Source organism: Haemorhous mexicanus, chromosome 5 (genome assembly GCF_027477595.1).
Source record: "Haemorhous mexicanus isolate bHaeMex1 chromosome 5, bHaeMex1.pri, whole genome shotgun sequence".
Taxonomy (NCBI): domain Eukaryota; kingdom Metazoa; phylum Chordata; class Aves; order Passeriformes; family Fringillidae; genus Haemorhous; species Haemorhous mexicanus.
This window is the reverse complement of record NC_082345.1, coordinates 62,593,978-62,615,335: the sequence shown is the minus strand read 5'-3', so window position 1 is coordinate 62,615,335 and position 21,358 is coordinate 62,593,978. Positions and strand designations below refer to the sequence as shown.

Sequence of the window (21,358 nt, the reverse complement as noted above, 5' to 3'; positions counted from 1 at the left end):
ATCACACACTTCCACATCCACACTGCAGAACCTATCCTATCTGTAGCATACTGAGGAGTCACTACAGTAAAAATAATATTTTTTTCTCCCCTGACAGGTCAGCATGGCCCTCTCTCAGCAGGCGACTGGCAGTAAGAAAGTAGAGTTTCAGTTCCATCAGACGCACAGAGATGGACATACTTCTCTTCTGGAGACAGCACCTGACCTATGTGCCATATCAAAAATATGGTGTTTAGCAAGTTAGCAGGCTTCTGCACATTTCAGGACAGGAACTCTTCCGGTATGACTGCTGCCATTTGTCTCTTGCAGAAGCAAGCAGTGACATTTTGGCAAAGGGAGTGGGGAAGAGAGGAGGGGCTTTTTTGTAATCAATAGACATCAGATGGAAACACATGGCTTAAGATGCCTTGCCTTTCTGTAGGTAGGACACTGATAAAAAAAGCCAAGAAAATGCCCTTGGTGCTGTCATGTGCTATATGAGGTTCTGAAGCTCTGCATTTTACTTCTTCTGAAGCAAGCACAACTTCAGTAAGATGACAGTCCTAATCCATTTAAACTTTGAGACTGTGGCATGACAACGTAGAGCATGATTTTGTTCAACAAGTACTTTGTTCCTGTAGAAAGCAAATGAGAAATAAGAACTTTGGTGCTCTTAACTTCCAGCTTGAGTAACAGCCATGATGAAAAGTACCTCACATGAAGGGGAAGCCTTGAGCTGTCTACAGTACCACTGGGGTTCAATACATTTTAAAGATCTCTATCCAACAGCAACAATGATACAGATCTGCCTAATATACAGCCCAGCAAACCACTGCCTTGGCTGGACACATCCTGCCAGGAGAGTAACTTTATCTATTTCCTCCAGTTTTTAATGAATCTCTCCCTCCTGCAGAGTGTTAAGTCTCCTTCTTGAATTCTTGCTTTCATATTAGAAATTTCCCTTTTTAGTACCTTATGTCAAAGCAAGTATCATCTTTTGTTGTCGTATTTGCCACAGTCTCAAATACAATTTACCTGAATGCAGGTATGGATTAAATGATGCTGGGAAGGTTAAGTAGACCAATCATCTGATTGATCTTAGCATGGCTGTTAGTATTCCACAGCCTTGCAGCAGATCCTGACCTAATCCAACATTTGCTGGGTAACAGGATACACCTATTGAGGACACCATGACAAGGTCCAAGCATTCAGTTCAGCTCACTATACAAGAAATATTAAAGGTGACTCCAAATGTAAACATCTAAATATTTTGTAATTACTCAGCCAAAAACTGATGGATCAGACATCCATCAAGCTGTGCAACATTGTCACATGCAACAGCAACGAACTGAGGAAGACCCAGATTTCCTGAACCCTGTATCACCACAAGGTAGCACAGGATATGTGTGACCCTGTACACTCCCAACCAGAAAAAGCCCACATGAACTTCAAAGTTCACATGGCTCTACAACAGAACACATAGCAACACATACTTGGAGCAAACCTCATTGTCCAATTCACAGTTTGTTTTAGCCCTTCCAACTGCAGTGAAACAAAAAACAAAGTCTATTCCACAGTACTGAAATTCTTTAGGTTTTGTTGGGTGTGTAAGCCCCAAACCTTGATAAAATTCAATATTGCCTATTTTCTTTTTTAGAACAACAATTCACGCTTTCTTTTTTTACAGTTTTTGGAGGCAGCAATACTGGTGAGAGGATGAGGGTGAAAAATTTATAAACTTAAGATGCAGCACATTTGCTCTTCACTTACTTTGTATACAATGTTTACAAGAGTTATAGGACCACTGATGTTGAGAAAACCTCTAAAAGCAGGTTAGGTGCTTCCTTTAACCCCACAGACACAGCATTTCCCACCTAAGTTCAATCTACCTTATATCAGCACTGATTTGCCTTGCTGTCAGCATAACCAAGAAAAAATGTGACACTTTCTCTCATACTGGTGATGATTTTACAAAAAAGAGGCAAACTAAATGATACAAATACTGGTATTCTTCAAACAACTCCTACTGTCTCTTTTGCAAAACTAGGATAAAATGAGTTCTGATACAATTTATTAGCAATAACAGAGCCTTTTACTCTACCACAAAGACTGACCTCATGTATTCTCATAAATCCATGGCCAAGAAGGCAGCACCAGGGAAAACCTGCTGACAAAGATTGTTTTGCTTTGCAAACAAAGTTGAAGAAGGCATTTGGGTCCAGCTGCCAGCTACCTGACCTTACACTGAGAAGGCACAAACTACCTGCAATGCTTGTGAAAAGGCCAACAATTACATTGGTAAATGATTAAGTTATGCTTAGAATTAATGACTGGAGGGACATCAGTGGTTTTGATTACAAGAAAAATACAAAGTGAGATTGGAAAGTGTTACTTCCTCTTTTACCTGCTGTTAAAGGACAGTCCCTTCTCACTCACCACATTAGAAAGCTTTTTTTTGCTTTTATCACCACATCTTTCACATTAACTTATTTTGTTAACAAAAGCAGTAGTATGAAATTTTAGGGAGTTAGAACAAAAATCTTCCTTATGATCTGAACTGACTTTCTATGATAAAACAGGCCACAGAATTTAACCATACTATTTTAGTCTCAAACCCAAGCCTTCTGGGTGGCTAAAGCCCTGTGTGCTTCCAGGGAAAGGACCAGGGACTTATGCGAGTATTTTGTGCAACAGAGTCTACTACACCCCTTGATAAGCTGTTCCTATTTAATTGTATCATTAGAAAACTGCATCTTATTTCTAGTCTGAACCAATCTAGCTTCAGCTTTCAGCCATGAGAATCCCCTTAATCTATCTGACAAAGAACCATCTAACTGTCAGATACCTTTGCCCTGTTTAAGTACTTCAAGACTTATCAGGTAGCCTCTACTGTCTGTTGATAAACTAAATAGATTGAGCTTCTTAAATCTTCCAATCCAAAGCTGATTATCCAGGCCTTAAATTAATGTATCTTTTTTCTGAACTCCTTCCAGTTTTTCCAACACCAGATGTGGACATGAGAACTGGGATACAGCACTTCAGTAAAGCAGCATAAAATGTAGCAGTATTCACCTCCCCCTACTCTCCCAGTCATCCACTTTCAGCCTTCTTCAAGACTCTTTGCAAAAGGAGTAACACTTCAATTAATCAACCCTCAAAAAGCAATTCTTCCATCTCTGCTTACATTCTATCTAGTTCTTCCAAAACCAAAAAATTCAGAATGGACCATGGCCAAGTTAACATGTTTATCGTAAAGAAAAAAAAAAAGTATTTTTAATCCAAATTGCCAAAGCTCCAAGAACGATGAAACGTTTAAATTCAGTGCCTGTATTTTACAAGAGAAAAACTGCAGAGAGAAAGATTACACTGCAATCACGTAATAGTTAACCAATTTAAATCTCCCTCTTTAAACTCCTATTTAATTCAATAAAACTGAACATTTCCAGCCTATTTTGCACTACGGTGTTCTGATGCTCACTTATACATTCACCTCTTGAGGTGCTGGGTGGTCACAGCAGGTTTTATTCGCAGCAAAATCTGGTGGGCACGAAATATTGCTTCAGGCTAAAGCCAGTGTTCTTCCAGACAAAAGGCAGAGCTGCAGGCTAGTCATGGAGGATTTGCTAATGTTATAAATCTATCCATGTAGTGAAAATTACTAGCCAGTTATAATCTTCAATTATTACTGTAGCACCAGCTCGTTCCCCTTTCTATCCTGGATGAAAAAGAAACCCGAGTAAAATCATGAAGTATCTAGGATGGCCATTTTCACAACACAACAAAAAGAAAACTGCCCCAAAAAACCCAATTAGAGATTATAAGATCATATCCTGTCATATCTGGTAAAGTCCATGGTCTTCACTGGTAGAGTGGTTGCAGAAAAGGTGATGGTAATGTTTGCACAGCAAAGGAGCAAGCAATCTAGCTTTCGGAGCAGTAACATCAAATTCTGCCTTTAAGTAATTTAACAATTATTGAAAGGCACTATACTAGAATATGTGGTGACTTGCTAAAATATAGTGAATTACAATGAATTTTTGCTGTAATAAGAACTGACCTATTCTTTTAAGTGTGCCTTGGGTAACTGTTCTTTGAGAGAAAGATAATCCACATTGATGTATTCTGAAGTATGTCAGTCCTTACTTTGATGTAAGTAAATGTAATGTAAGTAAAATTTGTGTAATGTAAGTAAAGTAATGTAAGCAAAATTTGGTGCCAATGGCAGCACTGAACTTTGAGAAACAATAAACAGAGTGTTAGTCAATAAAGCCTGCCACAATCTGTCATAGGGAAAGGTAATTGGTATTTTGGTTTTTTGTAGCGCCCCCCCCCCCCCCCATAAATAAATACATTCTATGTGCCTGTATTCTCTTTGTAATCTAGAAATAAGGCATTTTCCCTCTCCTCTTGGAATCGTTATGCAATAACATTGTTCAGTGAGGACTGGATTACACCCTACCAGTACAGAGTAGGCTTTCAGTTAATTCCAGTGCAGGTATGATTAGTCTTTCAGCAGCAGCAACCACGTTTGCCCATCCTCTTTCAGTGACAAAAAATTTCTACACATAGGTGGTACGACACCTTGGGCTTCTTTACAAAGAGAGGTGATCTATAAACATCAGTAATCAACTTGTTTCTTCTTGTGACTTCTTCCCATCCACTCATTCCCTCTGCCTTTCCTCACATTGACCTGAATGCTATTTCATGCCCTTCTTCTGGATATATACACATTGGCCTGATTAGTACTCAGAGCAGCTGCCATATAATGATTTTGAACACAGGGAAAGTCTCTCTCAACCTCACAGTACTAAAATGAGCAAGCTCTTAAAAGCACTTGCTCTGTGTACTGTTTTCATAGCACACTATGCTTGCACATAGTATGTCAGAAATCTGCCATGGAAAACCCACATTCAAAGGGGTTCTCCTAAAAAAAAAAATACAATCTTAACTTCAGAGAAATTTGGACACAACAGGCTCATTCTAAGGTTGATAGCTGAGAATAAGAGTCAAAACTGTTTAGAATTTTGCATGCCACTTACCCTCCAAGCCTGTAATATACAAACAAACAGGCAGAAAGGAACTAATGCAGAAGAAAGAGTGTAAAAGAATGACAAATGTTGCATATACAATGTGTGTTTCTCTTCACTTTTTGCCTAGTAGCAAAACTAGGGCACTATTCAAGTGAACAGATGAGACTGAAGCCTAATAATAAAGGCAATGTTTAAGTATTTGGAGAACAGAGGTCATGTTTAGGGAACAGAGTTAAGAAAGATTAAGATTTATCTTTCAATATTTATGTTATTTTTGCAGTCTGGCAATTACAATCAGTTTTGCTTTCCAGCTCCGAGACAGTAAGACAATATTAGTAAAACAGGGAGAGTTTATTTTTACAAATGAACTGCTTTCACTAGAAATCTGTTCTGTATGTTACTTTTCTGTGTGCTATACTATCAGCTTTGATGCCTCCTTCCTCCACATCAACTAATTATTCTCTACCTCCTTCAAATTCCTCCTTAAAATAGCTTACTGCATGAAATTTTTCAACATTCATAGACTGATTTTTGTCTTCACAACATACACTACTTATGGTTTTGTCTGAAATGTATTGGAAGCTCTCAGAAATACAGACCATATCTTGCTGTTTCAAAGCTAACACTTATATATGTTACATCATTTGAACACATATATGACACATCTCTTTAGAACTTCTCCAAATACATGCTTAATTACAAGGAATTAAAAAAAAACTCAAAACAAATGAAAAGCCTACAAAAACTCCCACAGAGGATACACTCTTACCTTCCAGGAAAGTGATAAAAGTTTACAATACCTTTGATTTGCCAAGGAGCTTGGAAAACAAACAGTCAGAATAGTGACAGGTATCTTGAAAAGCTGGAAAGAATAATAAATGCCACAAAATAAAATTCGTAGCATTCCCTCCTCGAGCAATGCAGTCAAGAATAATTTTTCTTGATGACCAAGAAACCCAAAAATATGTAAAGCTGTATTACCTCTTTCAAAATTTAAATACCTAAAAGGCTTGTTAATGTTCACACCCAGTGTGTTGTGAGTTATGAGAGAAGCTGAAGAAACTTACACCAAGCACAGAATGTTCGAAGACTCTATTAAAAGCGCTATACACACAGCTCACCATAATTTCAAGAGCTGAAACATTTTTTCTCCCATTTCTCCTCATGTTTTTCCATTGCCATGCATCCAGTTTCTTAATATATTTGCCCAAGGTTCTCCAAGTCTTCTAAAAAGCCAAAAATATAGCAAAAGCATGAATACAATCAGAACCACAAAATTTCATGATAGTGCACAAAAAAAAAACCAACCACCTGGGAGACCCTGAAGAGAAAATCTGAAGACTTTTTTCTTTCCCTGTTTTCTCAGCACCTCTGCATGGTGACGTGTATAAGCTGCTGGGATGACTGAACATTGATAACATACAGGGACATGCAGAAAGTTGCTTGGGAAAGGCAGGCAAGGTAATGAATAAAGCCTTCCAAGTCAAAGAATCAGCTCAATGCTCTGCGCGTGAAGGAACTAATCTCTCCCACAGCATTTTCCTCTTCTTTAAACAGTTGTTTAGATCTACTAAAGAGATGTGAAAACCTGAGATTGACTTCTTAGACACTGAATGACATGAATGACAGCCATTCCATCTAACCCCTCTAAAATTACTGTCCTGCTTTCTCAGAGAAAAAAAAAGTGCTGTATCATAAAGCATGCCTGCCTGTAGCATGTAGACAGGAACAAGCTGCTTTGCCCTGCAAGACAAGCAAAAGCCATACAACCATGGTTCCCGCAGCATCGTGCCCAAGCTCTCACGATACACCCTGAGCAGTACAACATTACCCGGGGCCCAGTCCACGATAATGCAATCCCGTGGCCTTGTCTCAGCTCTGGAAGCAGGAAGCACAAGTCAGTTTCAGTATGTGACAGATCATGTAGACATAAGACTACTTATGATGCACTGCAGGAAGGAACAGAACTACTGCTTTCATGTCCATCATGCTATGTGATAGATATGACCACACACTCTTCTCTCTCCTTGAAGAGCTTTTTTTTTTTTTTCTGTGATGGTTTTTGCTCTGTTTGCTAATACTAGGTCCAACTCCACCAATACTGAACTTACTCGTCTTAAACATCCTTTTTTTTTGCTATATTGTTGCCTGTCCTAGAATTTGCAGTGGAAAAGAGAACCAGTCTGAAAATGAGGTTATCGCACATTTTCTCTCTCTCTCTCTCTCCTGCTGCTTACTAATCTGTGCCATTCCTCCAGTTGAGCTGAACCCACACCTGCAATTTCAGCCTTTTTTCTTCCTACTTTTGACTCACTCCTCAAACCTTTTCTTTTGTATCTATTTCTTTCTCAGCAATAGAATGCAAATATTTATTCCAAGAGAAAGCGAGAAAACATAATAACCATTTCACATTCTCCCTTCCCACTCTCTTTCTCTCCATTATAGCTCTCCCCTCTTCCTTGTACAATAGATGTAAAACACATCTGTTCCACTCTCTCCTTGGCTCACTCTCATCAGCCCATACCTCACATCTCCTTTCTCCTCCAGCTCTGACAGAACAGCAGAACAATCAGTCTTTCCTGTGTTTGGAAATCTGCTTCTGACTCCTTGATTCTCTAACTACATTACTCTTCCTGTCCTTCTTTCATGTCTAAGCTTATTATGCTCTGTTTAATAACAAATTACACTTTTGTCTCTAATTTCAATGTGAGTTTCCTTCATCTGACCCTTGCAATACAGTGAAACTATACTCACTAAAATGTCTAAAAACCTTTTACTATTGCAACATCACGAATTAATAATTTCCATCAACCATACTCCTTGTGTGTTCTTCATAAAAATTAGATGCCTTTCTCCTTTTGAAGCTCTGTTTCTGACTTCCATTACTCTCCCCTCTCCTACTGCCCATCCTTCCTGTACCAATCCCTTCACAGAGTACTGGCAGGCTCTTTCTTCTTCCTTTGTCTTCTAGTAGGTCTTCACTGAGCTGTATCTTTTGCTGCTACTCTTATGTCTGAGAATTTTACATTCAGTTCCTGAGAACAGTCTCAAATATAGCAGATTTACATCTAAACAAAAAATCTCATTCTATCTGACACCTCTTGCCACTGAGTAGCTGTTAGCTTCAGCTCGATAACAGAACAGAATTTAGATTTCACCACTCCTATCCTCTTTTCTCCACCTCCTCTCTTGATCATCCTGGACAGCATAATCAACATGTCCATCATTCAGATATAAAATACTACGATAAACTACGATGTCATCTTTGCCAGTAGCTTCTCTCTTAAACTGTTCATTCAGGTTACATCCACATCTGAATGATTCTTCCTGGGCATCCCTAAGAAAAGGTCTGCTGTAAACATCTCCAGAACTAAAGGTTTGTCTGGGGCTTCACCTCACGTTAGTTGTATTTTCTTATTTTTCATGTTGACAAACACTATCCTGCTTGCTCACACTGTTCCAAAAATTCCTTCTTCTATATTGTCATATTACTTTACTCTCTGCATCCTTCTATGCACAATCCTCCATTCCAAATTTAAATATTGGGAACTACTCATTTTTGCTTTCCAGGCTCCTCTGTCTTAAATACACTAAACTGCCCGCTTGCTGTCACACCATTTGCTCGCATTTCTAGTTGGTTTACATTGTCAGTATCCATTTACAAAGCTTTCAATAAGCAGCCTGTATTTTCATTCAGGCCAATTTCCATACCTGAGTAAGGATACCTCCTAAGCTCTTGCAAAATTACTTCATTGCCATCCAAATATCACCTTAAAGCTTTCCTTGCTATGTTTCTAAGAAAGTCACTTTAGTCTAGGCTAAAGTCAACCATCTATCACATTGAGCAACTAAGTGCTTTTGTTTGTCAATATTAAAACTCCTGCTTTGTCACACATTCAAAAATTAGTTCTCTGCAGCACAATTGCACAACACAAGCACACACCCTTCCTCCCTTTGCTGGTACCCTCCAAAGTGGCATCTAGTGCCTGATGGGGCTGCTAAGCATTAGGATCATGCAAATAATAATACTGCCTCCCTAGTCATTGCAGTAACAGATCAATTACTTATATTCTATCACTGTCCACTGACTATCTCCATTATCAGACCCAAACAAATAAGGTTTTGGCTTTGTCAGTGTTTGCTGTGGTGGCATGGGTCCAACAAACTTTTCAGATGCAAATCATCATATTATCCTGTCTCAGTAAGACATAACTAAGAGCAGCTTAAAAAACAACTGAATATGCTATCACATGATAATCTACCTAATCTGCACAATCACAAGTGGCCAGCCTGAAAGCCACCTGAGCACAGGATACTTATCAGAGATTAAAAAGTGAACACACATAATGATTTACACTTCTTTAAATCTCAGCTTCCATTCTGATCATTTCAGCTCAAAATGATGACAAGCTCAAGTCACCTTATTCTGTTACTGGAGACGTCCAGTCCCATCCTTGTCTCGCTGGAGAAGAGAATTTTGATCCGGCAAACTTCTCAACAACTACTGATATGACATTAGCAGTGTTCAATCCAAATATAACTGCAAATTCCCAGACTGTGCCTACCCCTTATGTCTAGTCCCCTGCAGTAGGAAAAGGAAGAGAAAGAATGACTGGACAGAAAACATAAAACACTGTATAACAGAAACAAATATAAACAAAATAAAGAACATAAAGAAGATCACACAGAATCAAACCCCAAGAACTCTTGCTCTTTGCCAATCATTCTTATGTCTTGATACTACTTCATCAGTCACTCTTCTGTGTCTTCTGAACACCTGCTCCCAGGGAACGGAAAGGGAAGCCAGCCTAACCCCCTGTGTACCATGCACAGCTCTGTCACAATACAACTGCTTCCGTTTCACAGATGATTCAGGAGGGGCCTGTGGACTAAGTGAAACTGCACTAGACAGATACTGGAACCAGCAGTTGTGCAGAACCTAGAACTTCTGTCAGCAAGTTCTTTGCTGCTTCTGGCTGATGCTCTTTCTGATCTGGGAAAACTCCCCTTCTTTTTTTGTCAAACAGCACACACTTTGTAAATACACAAAGACAGAAATCCAGAAGCTGGAAGACCAAATAATTGTAAATTCTAATTACTGTCAAGGAAACAGAGAGACAGGAATAGTGTTGGGCTTGAGCACTGTATTATTAATACAACTTAGTAAAATACAAAATGAAATTACTGAATAATAAGCAAAACATTTTAGAAATAAGGAAGACATTTCTATAAGTACAAGACCAAGAGCAATCAGAAAGCTCACTTCCCCAGCAACATCAGTGGCTTTCAGGCAGGACTTTTAATAAGACGTACAAAAAGTTATGACGAAACCAGACCCTTAAAATCAACCATAGAATGGGACACAGAAGAGAAAAGGAGAGAAATTATTCATGCTACAGTTGGTTTTCCTCTGTTCCATATCAGTTTCAAATAGCTGTGCCGGATTCTTCGTTCAATTTGAGTCAGCTTAGTCAGCTGCATAGCACTGCAATAAAAAACTGGGCCATTTTTACTCTCATGGCATCTATCCTTCTCATCCAGCAAGAGAACCATCAAAGATTTCTTGCTATAGACTTGGTAATAGACCTCTGTCAAACACCCTTACTATGTCACAACAGCATTTGCCAAGGGGTTTTTTTGCATATTAATTACTTAAAGACACTAGCTTCACCTGGCATCCTGCACCATTAACTCCACAATCAGCTTTTTCAAACAAGCTGAAGAACTTCTGCACCAAGCTGAACTTGGAAGACAGAAAGATCCAGCAGTTTAATCCATGCCCATACAAACCAAAAAGCTTTCTTGCTAGTTATTCCAAAATCACTCTTAATAATGAATAGTCATGGGATTCAGATAAACTTACATTGGAGTTAACTCTTCAAGAAACACTCATAGCAACAATACTATTTTTACTGAAGGTGATCTTTCTTAGCAATGCATGCAGTGACTACCTTTGACTATCAGAAACGTAAGCTTTCTGCCTACAGGACTCCTGTGATTCACAACTTCAAATGTAATTTGAAATGTTTTCCATAGGATTTTCCACTGCTTTCATCTCATTCATACACCTCAGCCTTGGTTAAATGGCTAGTATTTTTTTTGCCCAAAGGTAAAACAGAACCTGATAATGTCCCTATTTTTAATTAACTAGAAAAAAAAGGCCTATTTCAAAGTAATTACTCCCTTTCACAGTGGAAATGGTTTGGCTCTCATGTAGTCTCTTTTTAACACACAGAAATCTATATTTCATCTATTACAAACTATTAGCTACATACAAAGGCAGATCAACAAGAAGACATACACGTGTTTTTATATCTAAATCAAAATTAGATACACAAAGTCATTTACTTTCTGTAGTGACAGCAGGGCTTGGGGTACCCTCTAGTAAACACATAAATTTCCCTCTTTCTGAAGTCTGGTTATAAATTACAACTAGTAGAAGGAATGTCAGAGACAGATCCTTAGTGACAGTGCTGTCAGTTGACAGGGAATCACACATGGTTTCCCCACACATAATCAAAAAAAGGTAGCTTAAACAACAGGAGATCTAACCTCTTCAGAACAACAGTTGCACAAATAATGCATTTTATCACGATATGTGCACCTAGCAAAATCAGGTTTTTTAAAGAATTCATTTACAGTACAACAGTTTTAGATACATAATCAAAAACATCAAAATCTTGATTCAAAACACAGAATGTCTGATCAGAGAGCTTTACCATTACTCCACTCCTTTTATCCAGTGTGTGGGTTGAAGAACTAAAGGACAGGTTTCAGAAAATAACTATGTAACTATGAAGATAAACTACAATTCTGACTAAATTTTCTGGGCGCTATCATACATAATGTTTCATTCTTCTTCTGTCATCATTCCTTGAAACACATTAAATGAGGTGACAGCCATAACCAGGAGACATGCCACCCCCTTGCAGAAGCTGTCCATATAAGAAAAAATAAAAATATCAGAGCCAGATATCATATATAGAACTGATCAGTCACTTATACACCAGAATGCACACCAGAATTCAATTCCACTGTCATTTCTCGTCCTAAACAAAGACCCCATGGGGACCTCTGCTTACTGTTCTTATTCCCAGTATAAAGAATGGTAAGAAAAAGTTTCTTACCATCGGCAGAACACAGTTTTGTGCCCTGCCAATTCTCAGTTCTTTCATTCATCAAACACCACGGAATATTACATTTGTTTAACAATCAGCATCTCTGGAAGACTATTTTAGCTTACAGAGAAGAGACAGGAAATTATACAACATTCAACCCTCTCTTTTGCCCACTGCAAAGCCAAAACCAACCCCAAATCACCAACTATGATGGTCTAAATTCAAGAACCTCACTTCTTTCTTTTAGAGTATGTGTTTACAACCTTGTTATAATTTTCTTTCCCTCTCAGCTCTTTCTAACCTTCCCTACTACCACAAAAAGGTGGAAGATGAAGGCAGTAAGTAAAATGGGAATGTTTTTATTCTCTTTTGTTTAGTATTTTTATAAAGGAGACAAGTAGCAGCACAGGCAAACCACTAATAAACAAAAAATAAATAATAATTAAATAAAAGTTAAGTCAAATCTCTATGCTTACATTAACCAGCTGGTTTTGTCTTCTCTTCTTTCACAATCTCCCCATAATAATTTAAGCTCTCTTCCTCTTGCTTTTCATAAAGTAGAATGTTGTATGTCACATCCTTTTTTCCCCCTATAGAAGTGTTCCTTACCACCACCTAACCTCCTTAACTTCTTATTTTTCCAAGAAGAACAATAAAATCATCAAGATATTTTTATGAAGAATTAAAAAGATACTGAAAGCAAGACTAATCGTATCCCTTTAATTTTGTTCTTACATTGCTAAAGGATTTATCAAAAAACTTTTCCATCAGATATGTGGGGGGAAGTCAAAATAGGAAAAAATATACTGTAAACAATTATCCAATAGATTTAAAATTCCAGTTTGCATGTGCAACCAGACTAATCGTATCCCTTTAATTTTGTTCTTACATTGCTAAAGGATTTATAAAAAAACTTTTCTGTCAGATATTTGGGGGGGAAGTCAAAATAGGAAAAAATATACTGTAAGCAATTATCCAATAGATTTAAAATTCCAGTTTGCATGTGCAACCATAAAGTAAAATGGTCAAGTTTCGGGTGGAACAATAAAAATCTCATAACATAAAATCAGAAAAACAATTAGATTTTTTTACGTAACAATCTTAACGTCAAACAATAATGAATCACTATGATTAGTGAAAAGATTACCTAAGACAAAACACACACATCTTCAGATTGAAACTTCAATAATACAAACCCACTGAACTAGGAAACTGAAGTTGACTATGACACCAAGTACCCAGACACAGACCTAAATGCCATAGGTCATATTTAACTCTGCTGTAATTCACAAAGATTCAAAGGATATCTTTTGCTCCTTTACAGCCTGTGTCTATCTACAAACACTCATAGCAATCAATGCTTGCACATTACTAAACCAATTATTAATACAAGTTCTGTACATGAAACCAAAAAAAATCCCATTCTTCCATTATTTTCTCAGATATTGTATAAAGTAAAATACAAGCCTCCAAATTTAATCTCTAATCATCTACAGGTTATGGCTCATAATAACAGAACACTGTACCTGCCTCAGGCACACAGTAACTGTGATGTTTTACAGAACACAAACTCTCAAATACAGACTTCTTTTACTATGCCTGCTATCTGCAAGAAAATCTTCAAATCTTCAAATATGCCATTCAACCTTTTAAAATTCAACATAAATTCTAAATGCTGCTCTAATTCTGATAACCCCTCTTTTAGCTAAGCTGGTTGCTTGGTAGTGATTTGTCAGATAAGTTACACAATACTGTTTCTGTTTCCTGATTAGATAAGCAGATAAGTTTTGGGGTTTCTTTTCTGGCACAAACATTTATATTAAAAACTTCTTATTTTCTGTGAACACTTGGAACTTCGTAAACCCCTCTCTACAAATCTACATGCCAGTAAAAGTCAACCATGGACAGAATGCATTTGCTATAGGAAAACTCAGAGTAAGTGTCAGCATGCAAAAAGCAATTCTGTCTAGAAAACTGAACAAACGTTCAGGAAATTTCTCTCCCTCTAGGCTGCCTACATATACACTGCAGAATAAAGGAAAGCAGTGGGCAAAACTTCCGTGTCTTTACTTTTACCCCTAAGAAGGGGCACAGGGGGCACATGGCCTCGGTGCATCTCTTGCATTACAGGAATAAACAGCACAGTCAGACTGAGCCCTCTGCCTAGGGATGCAAGTAGCAACCCCTTGGGGAGGCAGAGACTTGGCAGGCAGTGTTCCTACCCCCCACCTCCAGGAAATGCTGCCTCCCACGTCCCCTCCTGGGCCAAAGCAAGGAAGAAGAGCAGCCCACCAATCTAAACACACATGGTAGACAACCAGAAAGGAGGCAGGGAAGCAGGGATCAAGCTAACTGGAAGCACTTTTCGCCACCTAACACCATTGTTTTTCTACAAAACCAAAGTGAAACACCTTGTTGTGGTCTGAAAACCAACATATTCCCACTCTTTGGCTTCCACCATGCTCTGCACACAGTTTCACTCATCTGAAAAGCCTTCTTACTAAACTGCTTAAAAGGAATGGCTGCATAAACCTGGTCACATCAACTAAAGATGAGGAAGTGCAGACAAATAATAAGTGCAGAGAGATCAGGTTTTACACTATCTTTATCAAACAGGACAGTAATTTTTGATACTTAAAATCCTGTCCATCTGTTGCCCCTGGTTACTTGATACAAGTAGGTTACAAGTAACATTTGATTTTTCTAAGACACCACTTAGAATCTCCTGGCATCACAGATGCCATTACAAAGATCTCCTCAAGTTGATAAGATTGTAAAAAAAAAAAGGAGTTGGGTTTTGTTTTCAGAACTATCATAATCACAACCCTCATCTATGAACGAAGCAGGCAAAAAAATTCAACACGTCACACAACACACGAGCAAGGTCAGAGTAAAAGCACAAGCATTTCTGCAAATACATGAGAAATGTTTCTTGCAGACCAATCTAACTCTTGAAATCTTCCCCCATCTTTACTAACAAGGACTGTGGGGCCCAAAGAACATTTACACTGGGTGTTCAACACACAGATGGGTGTGGTGAAAACACCTGTATTAACAGAGTGCCTAAGTGAATACAGTAGAAATATTTCAATACATACTAATTTATTCAAACTTCATGGAAGTTCTTTCTAAGTGATCTAACACAAGTTACTACTTGAAAGCAATAACATCCCTAAGGATTTTTATTTTCTAAATATAACAGTCAATTTTGGGTTTTTTTTACACGGTATTATGACATAAGTACTATAAAAGCCAGTAAGTGCTTCACACCTGTCATGATCATAATGTCAGCAATGACATTACGCTTTGTTTGGAAGTAATTTTTCTGGTTAGTGAGTTTAAATAGAGTTCCTTTGATGGAGTCTCTGACCTCCCCCCCAAACCAAACAAGACTAGAACTGATAATTTACACTGAACCTTTCCAGGAAACAATTTGCATATTATGTATAACTAAGGAGTAGAGATGCTCCAATCTTTATATCCCATGCTTATAACAGGAACTTGTGTTCAAGGATTTCTGTGCACAAAACATTTTATCTCAACAAATTAAGCTCCTTATGAAGGCACAGTTAAAGTAGCAAAATTTTTGTTCAATTATTTTTGAATCAACATTACTGATATATGTACAGAGCCTTGAACCTTTTACCTATAAATAACTACATGAAAATCCCAGTTCTGCTGCTAACTTATCTTTGGGCTGACAAAATAGAGAGGTTCAGGCACGTAAGAATCAAGACAGGAACACAATCAAGCTTGGCATCTCTATAAAGGTCTTTCAAAAAGGAAGTTTTTTGGTATTTTAAATAACTTTAATGCATACAATTTTATAGTTTATTACACAAATCTACATTACTTATTATATAATTCTTTTTTCAGGAGCTTGTTTAGAAAACATAAGATTCCTTTGAGCCGCCAAGATGCTCAAAATCGAACGCACACGTAATGACAACTGTAATGTAATGAGAAACTTAACATCACTTCAGAATATATTTTATGGCATTACAGGTAATCGTGGGATTTCTCTCAGTAAGTCACACCGAAGTTTCACTATGATGGGATCGTTCATTATGAACTGACTTCCCAAGAAGTACAGAGAGGTTGTGTACGTAAAGCGCTTTCTTAACGAAACAGAAACAAAAACAAAGCTACTTGAAAAAGCATCCTGAACTATTTCACTAGTTGCATTAGGTGTTACCTCAACATGATGTTAATGACACACACCACAAACAGAATGTTTCTTCTCTCACAGCAGACAGAGCTGTGACAGGCCTGGCATACTGGCGAATACCACTAACCTGGAGTTTGCCTGTTCGCACTGACGGTACCAGAAGAAGTTGTGCCCCAAATGACTAATTTTATTTGGTTTTGCACAATATGCATGGGTTAGTGTAATCTAAGATAATATTTGATGCTGGCTGCTCAGTTGACTGTAGGTCACACTCAGCAGTGCAAACGAAGAATAAAATGTGATTTGAGCTAAAGTGAAAGAACTCAAAGATGGTAACAAACCCTTTCTCACTGCAAAAGAAAACATCTCCACTAAGTTGCTAATAATAATAATATAATGTTTAAAGTTTTTATGCTTATCTTCACGTGAGCAACTGGAATGTTGCACCAAGGGACAGGGGCCACAAAAAAATCCAATATGGCCACTCATGTGTAACTGTCTTTTGCCTCAAAATTGTCTCATCTTTTACCATGTCTGTCAGTTGCGTGTATACACCTGTTATACCCTTGCTTCAAAAGAAGTTGACACAGTGACAGTCATCTGCATGTATCCAACCCTGAAACGTTCTTCACAGCAGAGAAATCCATATGCTATCAGACCACCCTGTCAAGGCCAAACCACAGTCATTCACAACCACCAAGAGACAGACAGGTAGAGAGGTGTGCCAGCACTATCCACTTACCTTCTTTATTAAGCCTCATAACCTCCCTGCTTTTTCCACCCTCCTTTCCAGTCTCTTCCAGATCTACACCTGCAGAAGAGAAGCAGAGTCAGGAAGCGCCGAGGGCCCCGAGGTGTGCATTTATTGTTTGGCGAGGGGAGGAGAGGTGAGGAGGTGAGCAGTGTTTCTATTTGCAACAGCAAAAGCACAATGGTCGGAGCATCTGCCAGGGAGCGGAACCGCCGGGCCCCCCGCGGCAGCACCCTCGCCCCCCCCTCCCCGCCCGCGGCATCCTCCGGCCCCTCCGCGCATCCTCCCCCTCGCCCCCTTCCCCCACCGCGGCGCCGGCCCAGCGCCGCGGGGCAGCGGCACGGCAGGCGCGGCGCGGCGTGCGCCTCCCGCACACATGGCACGGGGGCTCGGCCGAGCGTCAGCTGAGCGCCCGGGGGGGCGGCACCTCCCGGCCCCGGCGGGAGGAGGGAGGGGAGCGGAGGGGGGGCGGCCCGGCCGGACCCCGGCTCCGCTCCGGGGGGAGCGGCGTGCGGAGCCGGACCGCGGCCGGTCCCTGCCCTTACTGTGCGGGGGGGCGGCGCCGTGCGCGTGCGGGGGGGCGGCCTCCCGCACCCAGGCGGCCCAGGGCTGGCCCAGGAACGCCTCGGGACTGGGCACGGGCCGCTCCAGGGCCGCCATGGCGCCGCGCCTGCTCCTGCCTCCTTGTTGCTTTTCCCGTTTCCTTCGGCGGCGGCGGCGGCGAGCGAGCGAGCGAGACACGGGATTCGAGAACGCCGCACGTCATCCTCGGGACGTTCCGCCGCCCACACGGGGGTAGTGTCAGCCCCTGCTCCCTATCAGATCGGGCTCCCCGCCGCACAGTGCGCATGCCCGCGTCCCCCGCGCCTGCGCCTCGCGCCCCCGGCACCGGGCCCGCGCCCGCCCCGAGGGGCGCCGGACCCGCGCAGCCCCCGCGCTGCCCCTCCGGCCCCGGCCCCGGCCCCGGCCCGGCGGAGCGGAGCGCGGCCGGCGGCCCAGAAACCCCGCCGGGAGGGCGCAGCCGCCGGCCGTGTGCGCCTCGGGGCTGCGCGCCCCGCGTCTCGCAGCGCCCGCAGTAAGTCCCTGGGACCGGGCTCTCAGTAGCTGCGGCACGGCCCCTCCGCGCTCCAGCGCGGCCGCCGACCGGACCCGGAGTGCGGGGCTGGGGCTCCCTCGCTCCCCTGCTTCCAGCTGCGCTCCTGTGGATCACCTATAGCCGCAACCACAGCCATTTTGTTATCCAAATACTGCCTGGTCTGTAGTAGGCTTCGTCTGTTTGCAAATGGGATTTTTCTCGTCTTGCTGTTCTAGGCTACGGTACAGCGGCTCTGAACTCGCAGGTCCGGCTACTCTCAAACAATACCGAGGTTCTTGTCTCGCTCTACATAACCTGTGGGACGTAAATGCTTTTAATTTAGCATAGTGCCATTTTTACTTATTTCACCATTGAAGTAAGACTAGAAAATATCCGTGAGCATTTTTATATTCAGTATACCTTCTCTGGATTAGGAGTTTCAGCATAAGCCTGTTGCTTCAGCTCATACCTCTTCAGCCAAATATAAACGCTCCCAGCGAAGGACTTGGTTTTATTTAAGCAGCCTCACGTATCCCTCACGTAGTGGCTTTCATACAGCTCTGCAACCCCATTAGGGGTGGTGATGACTGAAGTTAATGGCTCAACAGACGCTTCTCACAGTGGTATGTGAGCGTTGTGATCCCATCGTTGTCCTGCATCTTTTCCCAGACACTCGTTCACTCTTTGCTGGTTCAAACCATTGTGAGGCAATACTGAAACAGGACATGGAATTAATGTGGACTCAAAAAAAAAAAAAAAACATAAACAAACCAACAAACAAACCTCGAAAAACCAAAACAAACCCAAAATGAAACCAACATAAAACCCACCAAAACATTTCAGGCCTGCTCAAAAGTTGGAGCTCTGGCCAGAGGGGCAGGACAGGAGTTGCTGAAGGTATATGGTGCTGCAGTCTAGAATGGATTTAAATAAATTTCCCACTACTTCATCAAGACTAAGCTCTTTATAGTGCTAAAATGATTAAACATCTGGGGCAAAGGACAGACACTCTTTGCCTTATGTCAACACACTCCACCTCTTCCAAAAGTAGCTGGAACATACAAGTCCCATCCCAAATGCCCAGAGTTGAACCTAAAAGCTTTCATTCTGTATGGCCTAGCCAGGGTGCCTCCAGTCAAGTAAACATTAACTACAGGAAACTTCAGTAACATTATCAAAGAAGCAGAAAGCTCACCAAAATAACCTTCAAATAAAACCAGGCAATCACAGCAGGCTTGTTAGCAACCATCATGAAGGAGACATAGGATGCATGACCTTTCATAGACTACATGGGGAATTTCCAGAAGCAGGAAGGGTAGTTGTGATGTAATACATGTAGTTGGGCAGTTGTGATATAATACAAAGCCCTGGCAAGATATATTTAGGAATATTATGTGCAGTTCTATCCACCAGTTTAAATTAATCTTCCTACCAAAAAAAAAAAAAATGTGTGGACATGGTTATGAGAAAGATCAGAGGAATTAAGATTCTATCACTTGAGGAGAGTTTTACTTAGTCTAACAAAATTCAGCTGGTAGTGAATATGTTTGATGTTTTTAATGATAAGGACACATAATTCCTTCCACATCAATGAGGAAGAAAAAAAGAATAGGCATAAATTGCTTATGTTGAGGTTGAAAACTGCCCATTATACTGAGAAACTCTTTGGTCAGGGATAGCCAGATGGAATTCCTTAGAAGGAATGATAAATGAAATGAACTTAATAGTCAACCATGTTTGACACTTGTGTTCAAATTCACTGCAAGATAATTGAACAAATGTCTTGACAGTGGCCAAATAGTCTCATAATTAGAGAAGTTAAACTGCACAGTTTATACCATAACAGAGGTGTGATTACCCTAGATGTGGATCTGGAGAGAAGATGCAAAAGAAAAGCATGTGAACACACAGGAAATCCCTGTAGATGAAAATTACCATTAGATTTCAGGGAAGTATGGATGGCCAAGTGTCCAACTAATATTAAACACTACCATGCGATGCACAAGTACTAAAGCAATTCCTAATCATACAACTGAGAAAAAAGGGGAGGGGTACAGTATTTAATACAAGCTACCTCAAACCAAGAAGGGGAAAAAAAAAAAAAAAAAACAGTGAAGAAACTTTCCAGCTATAACACATGGCACTGATCTACCTGCTGCTTATCATGACACACTACAGACAGTCTAGGTTCTTAACAGAAACAGACCACATGAAGGAAAATTAGCATAAAATCAAAGATTCAAGATGTACCAATTCCTTCCGAAAAAGAAACAATCCAGCAACTTACAGTTTAAGAGAAAGGTTTCCAAAACCCTCTCCAAGAAATTTCTCCTCCATCCTGTATTCAAGGGCAACATTATCATTAAACCAATGGTTCCACAATCAGAATCATAGGATCATTTAGGTTGGAAAAGACCTTTAGGATTGAGTCCAACCATTAACCCTAATTCCATCACTGAAACATGTCCCTAAGTGACACATCTACACATATGCCCAGCTTTCCTGTGATCAGCATCTTTTGTTTAAAGAGTGTGAGTTCTGCTTTGATTATATCTATGCTGCCTCTATGATCTGCACCAAGAAATAGCACCATCCCTGAGCAAACCAGCCTTCAGTTTGTCATCCTTGTCTTGTAGGGTGCAAGTCCTGAAGCTGCAGAAAAGTATCCTCACTTCTGCACCAGGACTTCTCCCCAAGATCATCTGCTATTTCACTCCACATTGGTGTCAAATAAACCAGTGTATGTTGCATGGACAGCTATGATTGTGCTCCAGAGCCTTATAGCAAAACAGGAAGAGAGCTGATCTGACATCCTATGAGTTTTCCCATTGTTAGGAAAATACGTAGTGCTGTCTTGTGAAAGTGAGCTCGAGCTGTATACAGACCATGCAAATGGTGTCTTCTTCCCTTCTCCTGGCATCTGCTTCCACAAAATTCATAGAAAGACAAACCTATTTAAGACTTCCATTCCTCTTTCAGATTTGTATTTATTAATCAATTGGGCCAAAATTTATGGATGGAGAGGGGAAAAAAGTGAGGGAAAGTCACAAACATGGTCACAGAAGAATTTGTTCCTTTCGAAATTAGTAGAAAAACCTGCACATGGAAGTGCAGATTTAACAGCCTCTGTTTTTTTTTTTTTTTCCCACTTGCTCACCAATACAGAAATTTAATTCTTCTATGTCCTTGAACAAGTCACTCTGCCACAGAAAAATAATTAAGTCAGTCAGGAAAGGT

The 21,358-nt window shown here is 40.4% G+C and overlaps 1 protein-coding gene across 3 annotated transcripts in view; it reads right to left on the bottom strand.

Annotated features, from left to right (window-relative positions):
• ATXN7L1 (ataxin 7 like 1) overlaps positions 1–17,886 on the bottom strand; it is a 111,065-nt gene extending 93,179 nt beyond the window's left edge. For 2 of the 3 annotated variants that reach the window (XM_059847364.1, XM_059847363.1), the window contains exons 1-2: positions 17,592–17,885; positions 17,038–17,106 (exon numbers count right to left, since the gene is read on the bottom strand). In XM_059847364.1, the coding sequence (XP_059703347.1) occupies positions 17,038–17,106; positions 17,592–17,706 (184 nt within the window). In that variant the 5' untranslated portion in view covers positions 17,707–17,885. Of the gene's footprint in view, positions 1–17,037; positions 17,107–17,591 lie in introns of all 3 variants that reach the window. The other variant, XM_059847365.1, reaches the window with a different exon arrangement.
• Positions 17,887–21,358: the final 3,472 nt, after the last annotated feature.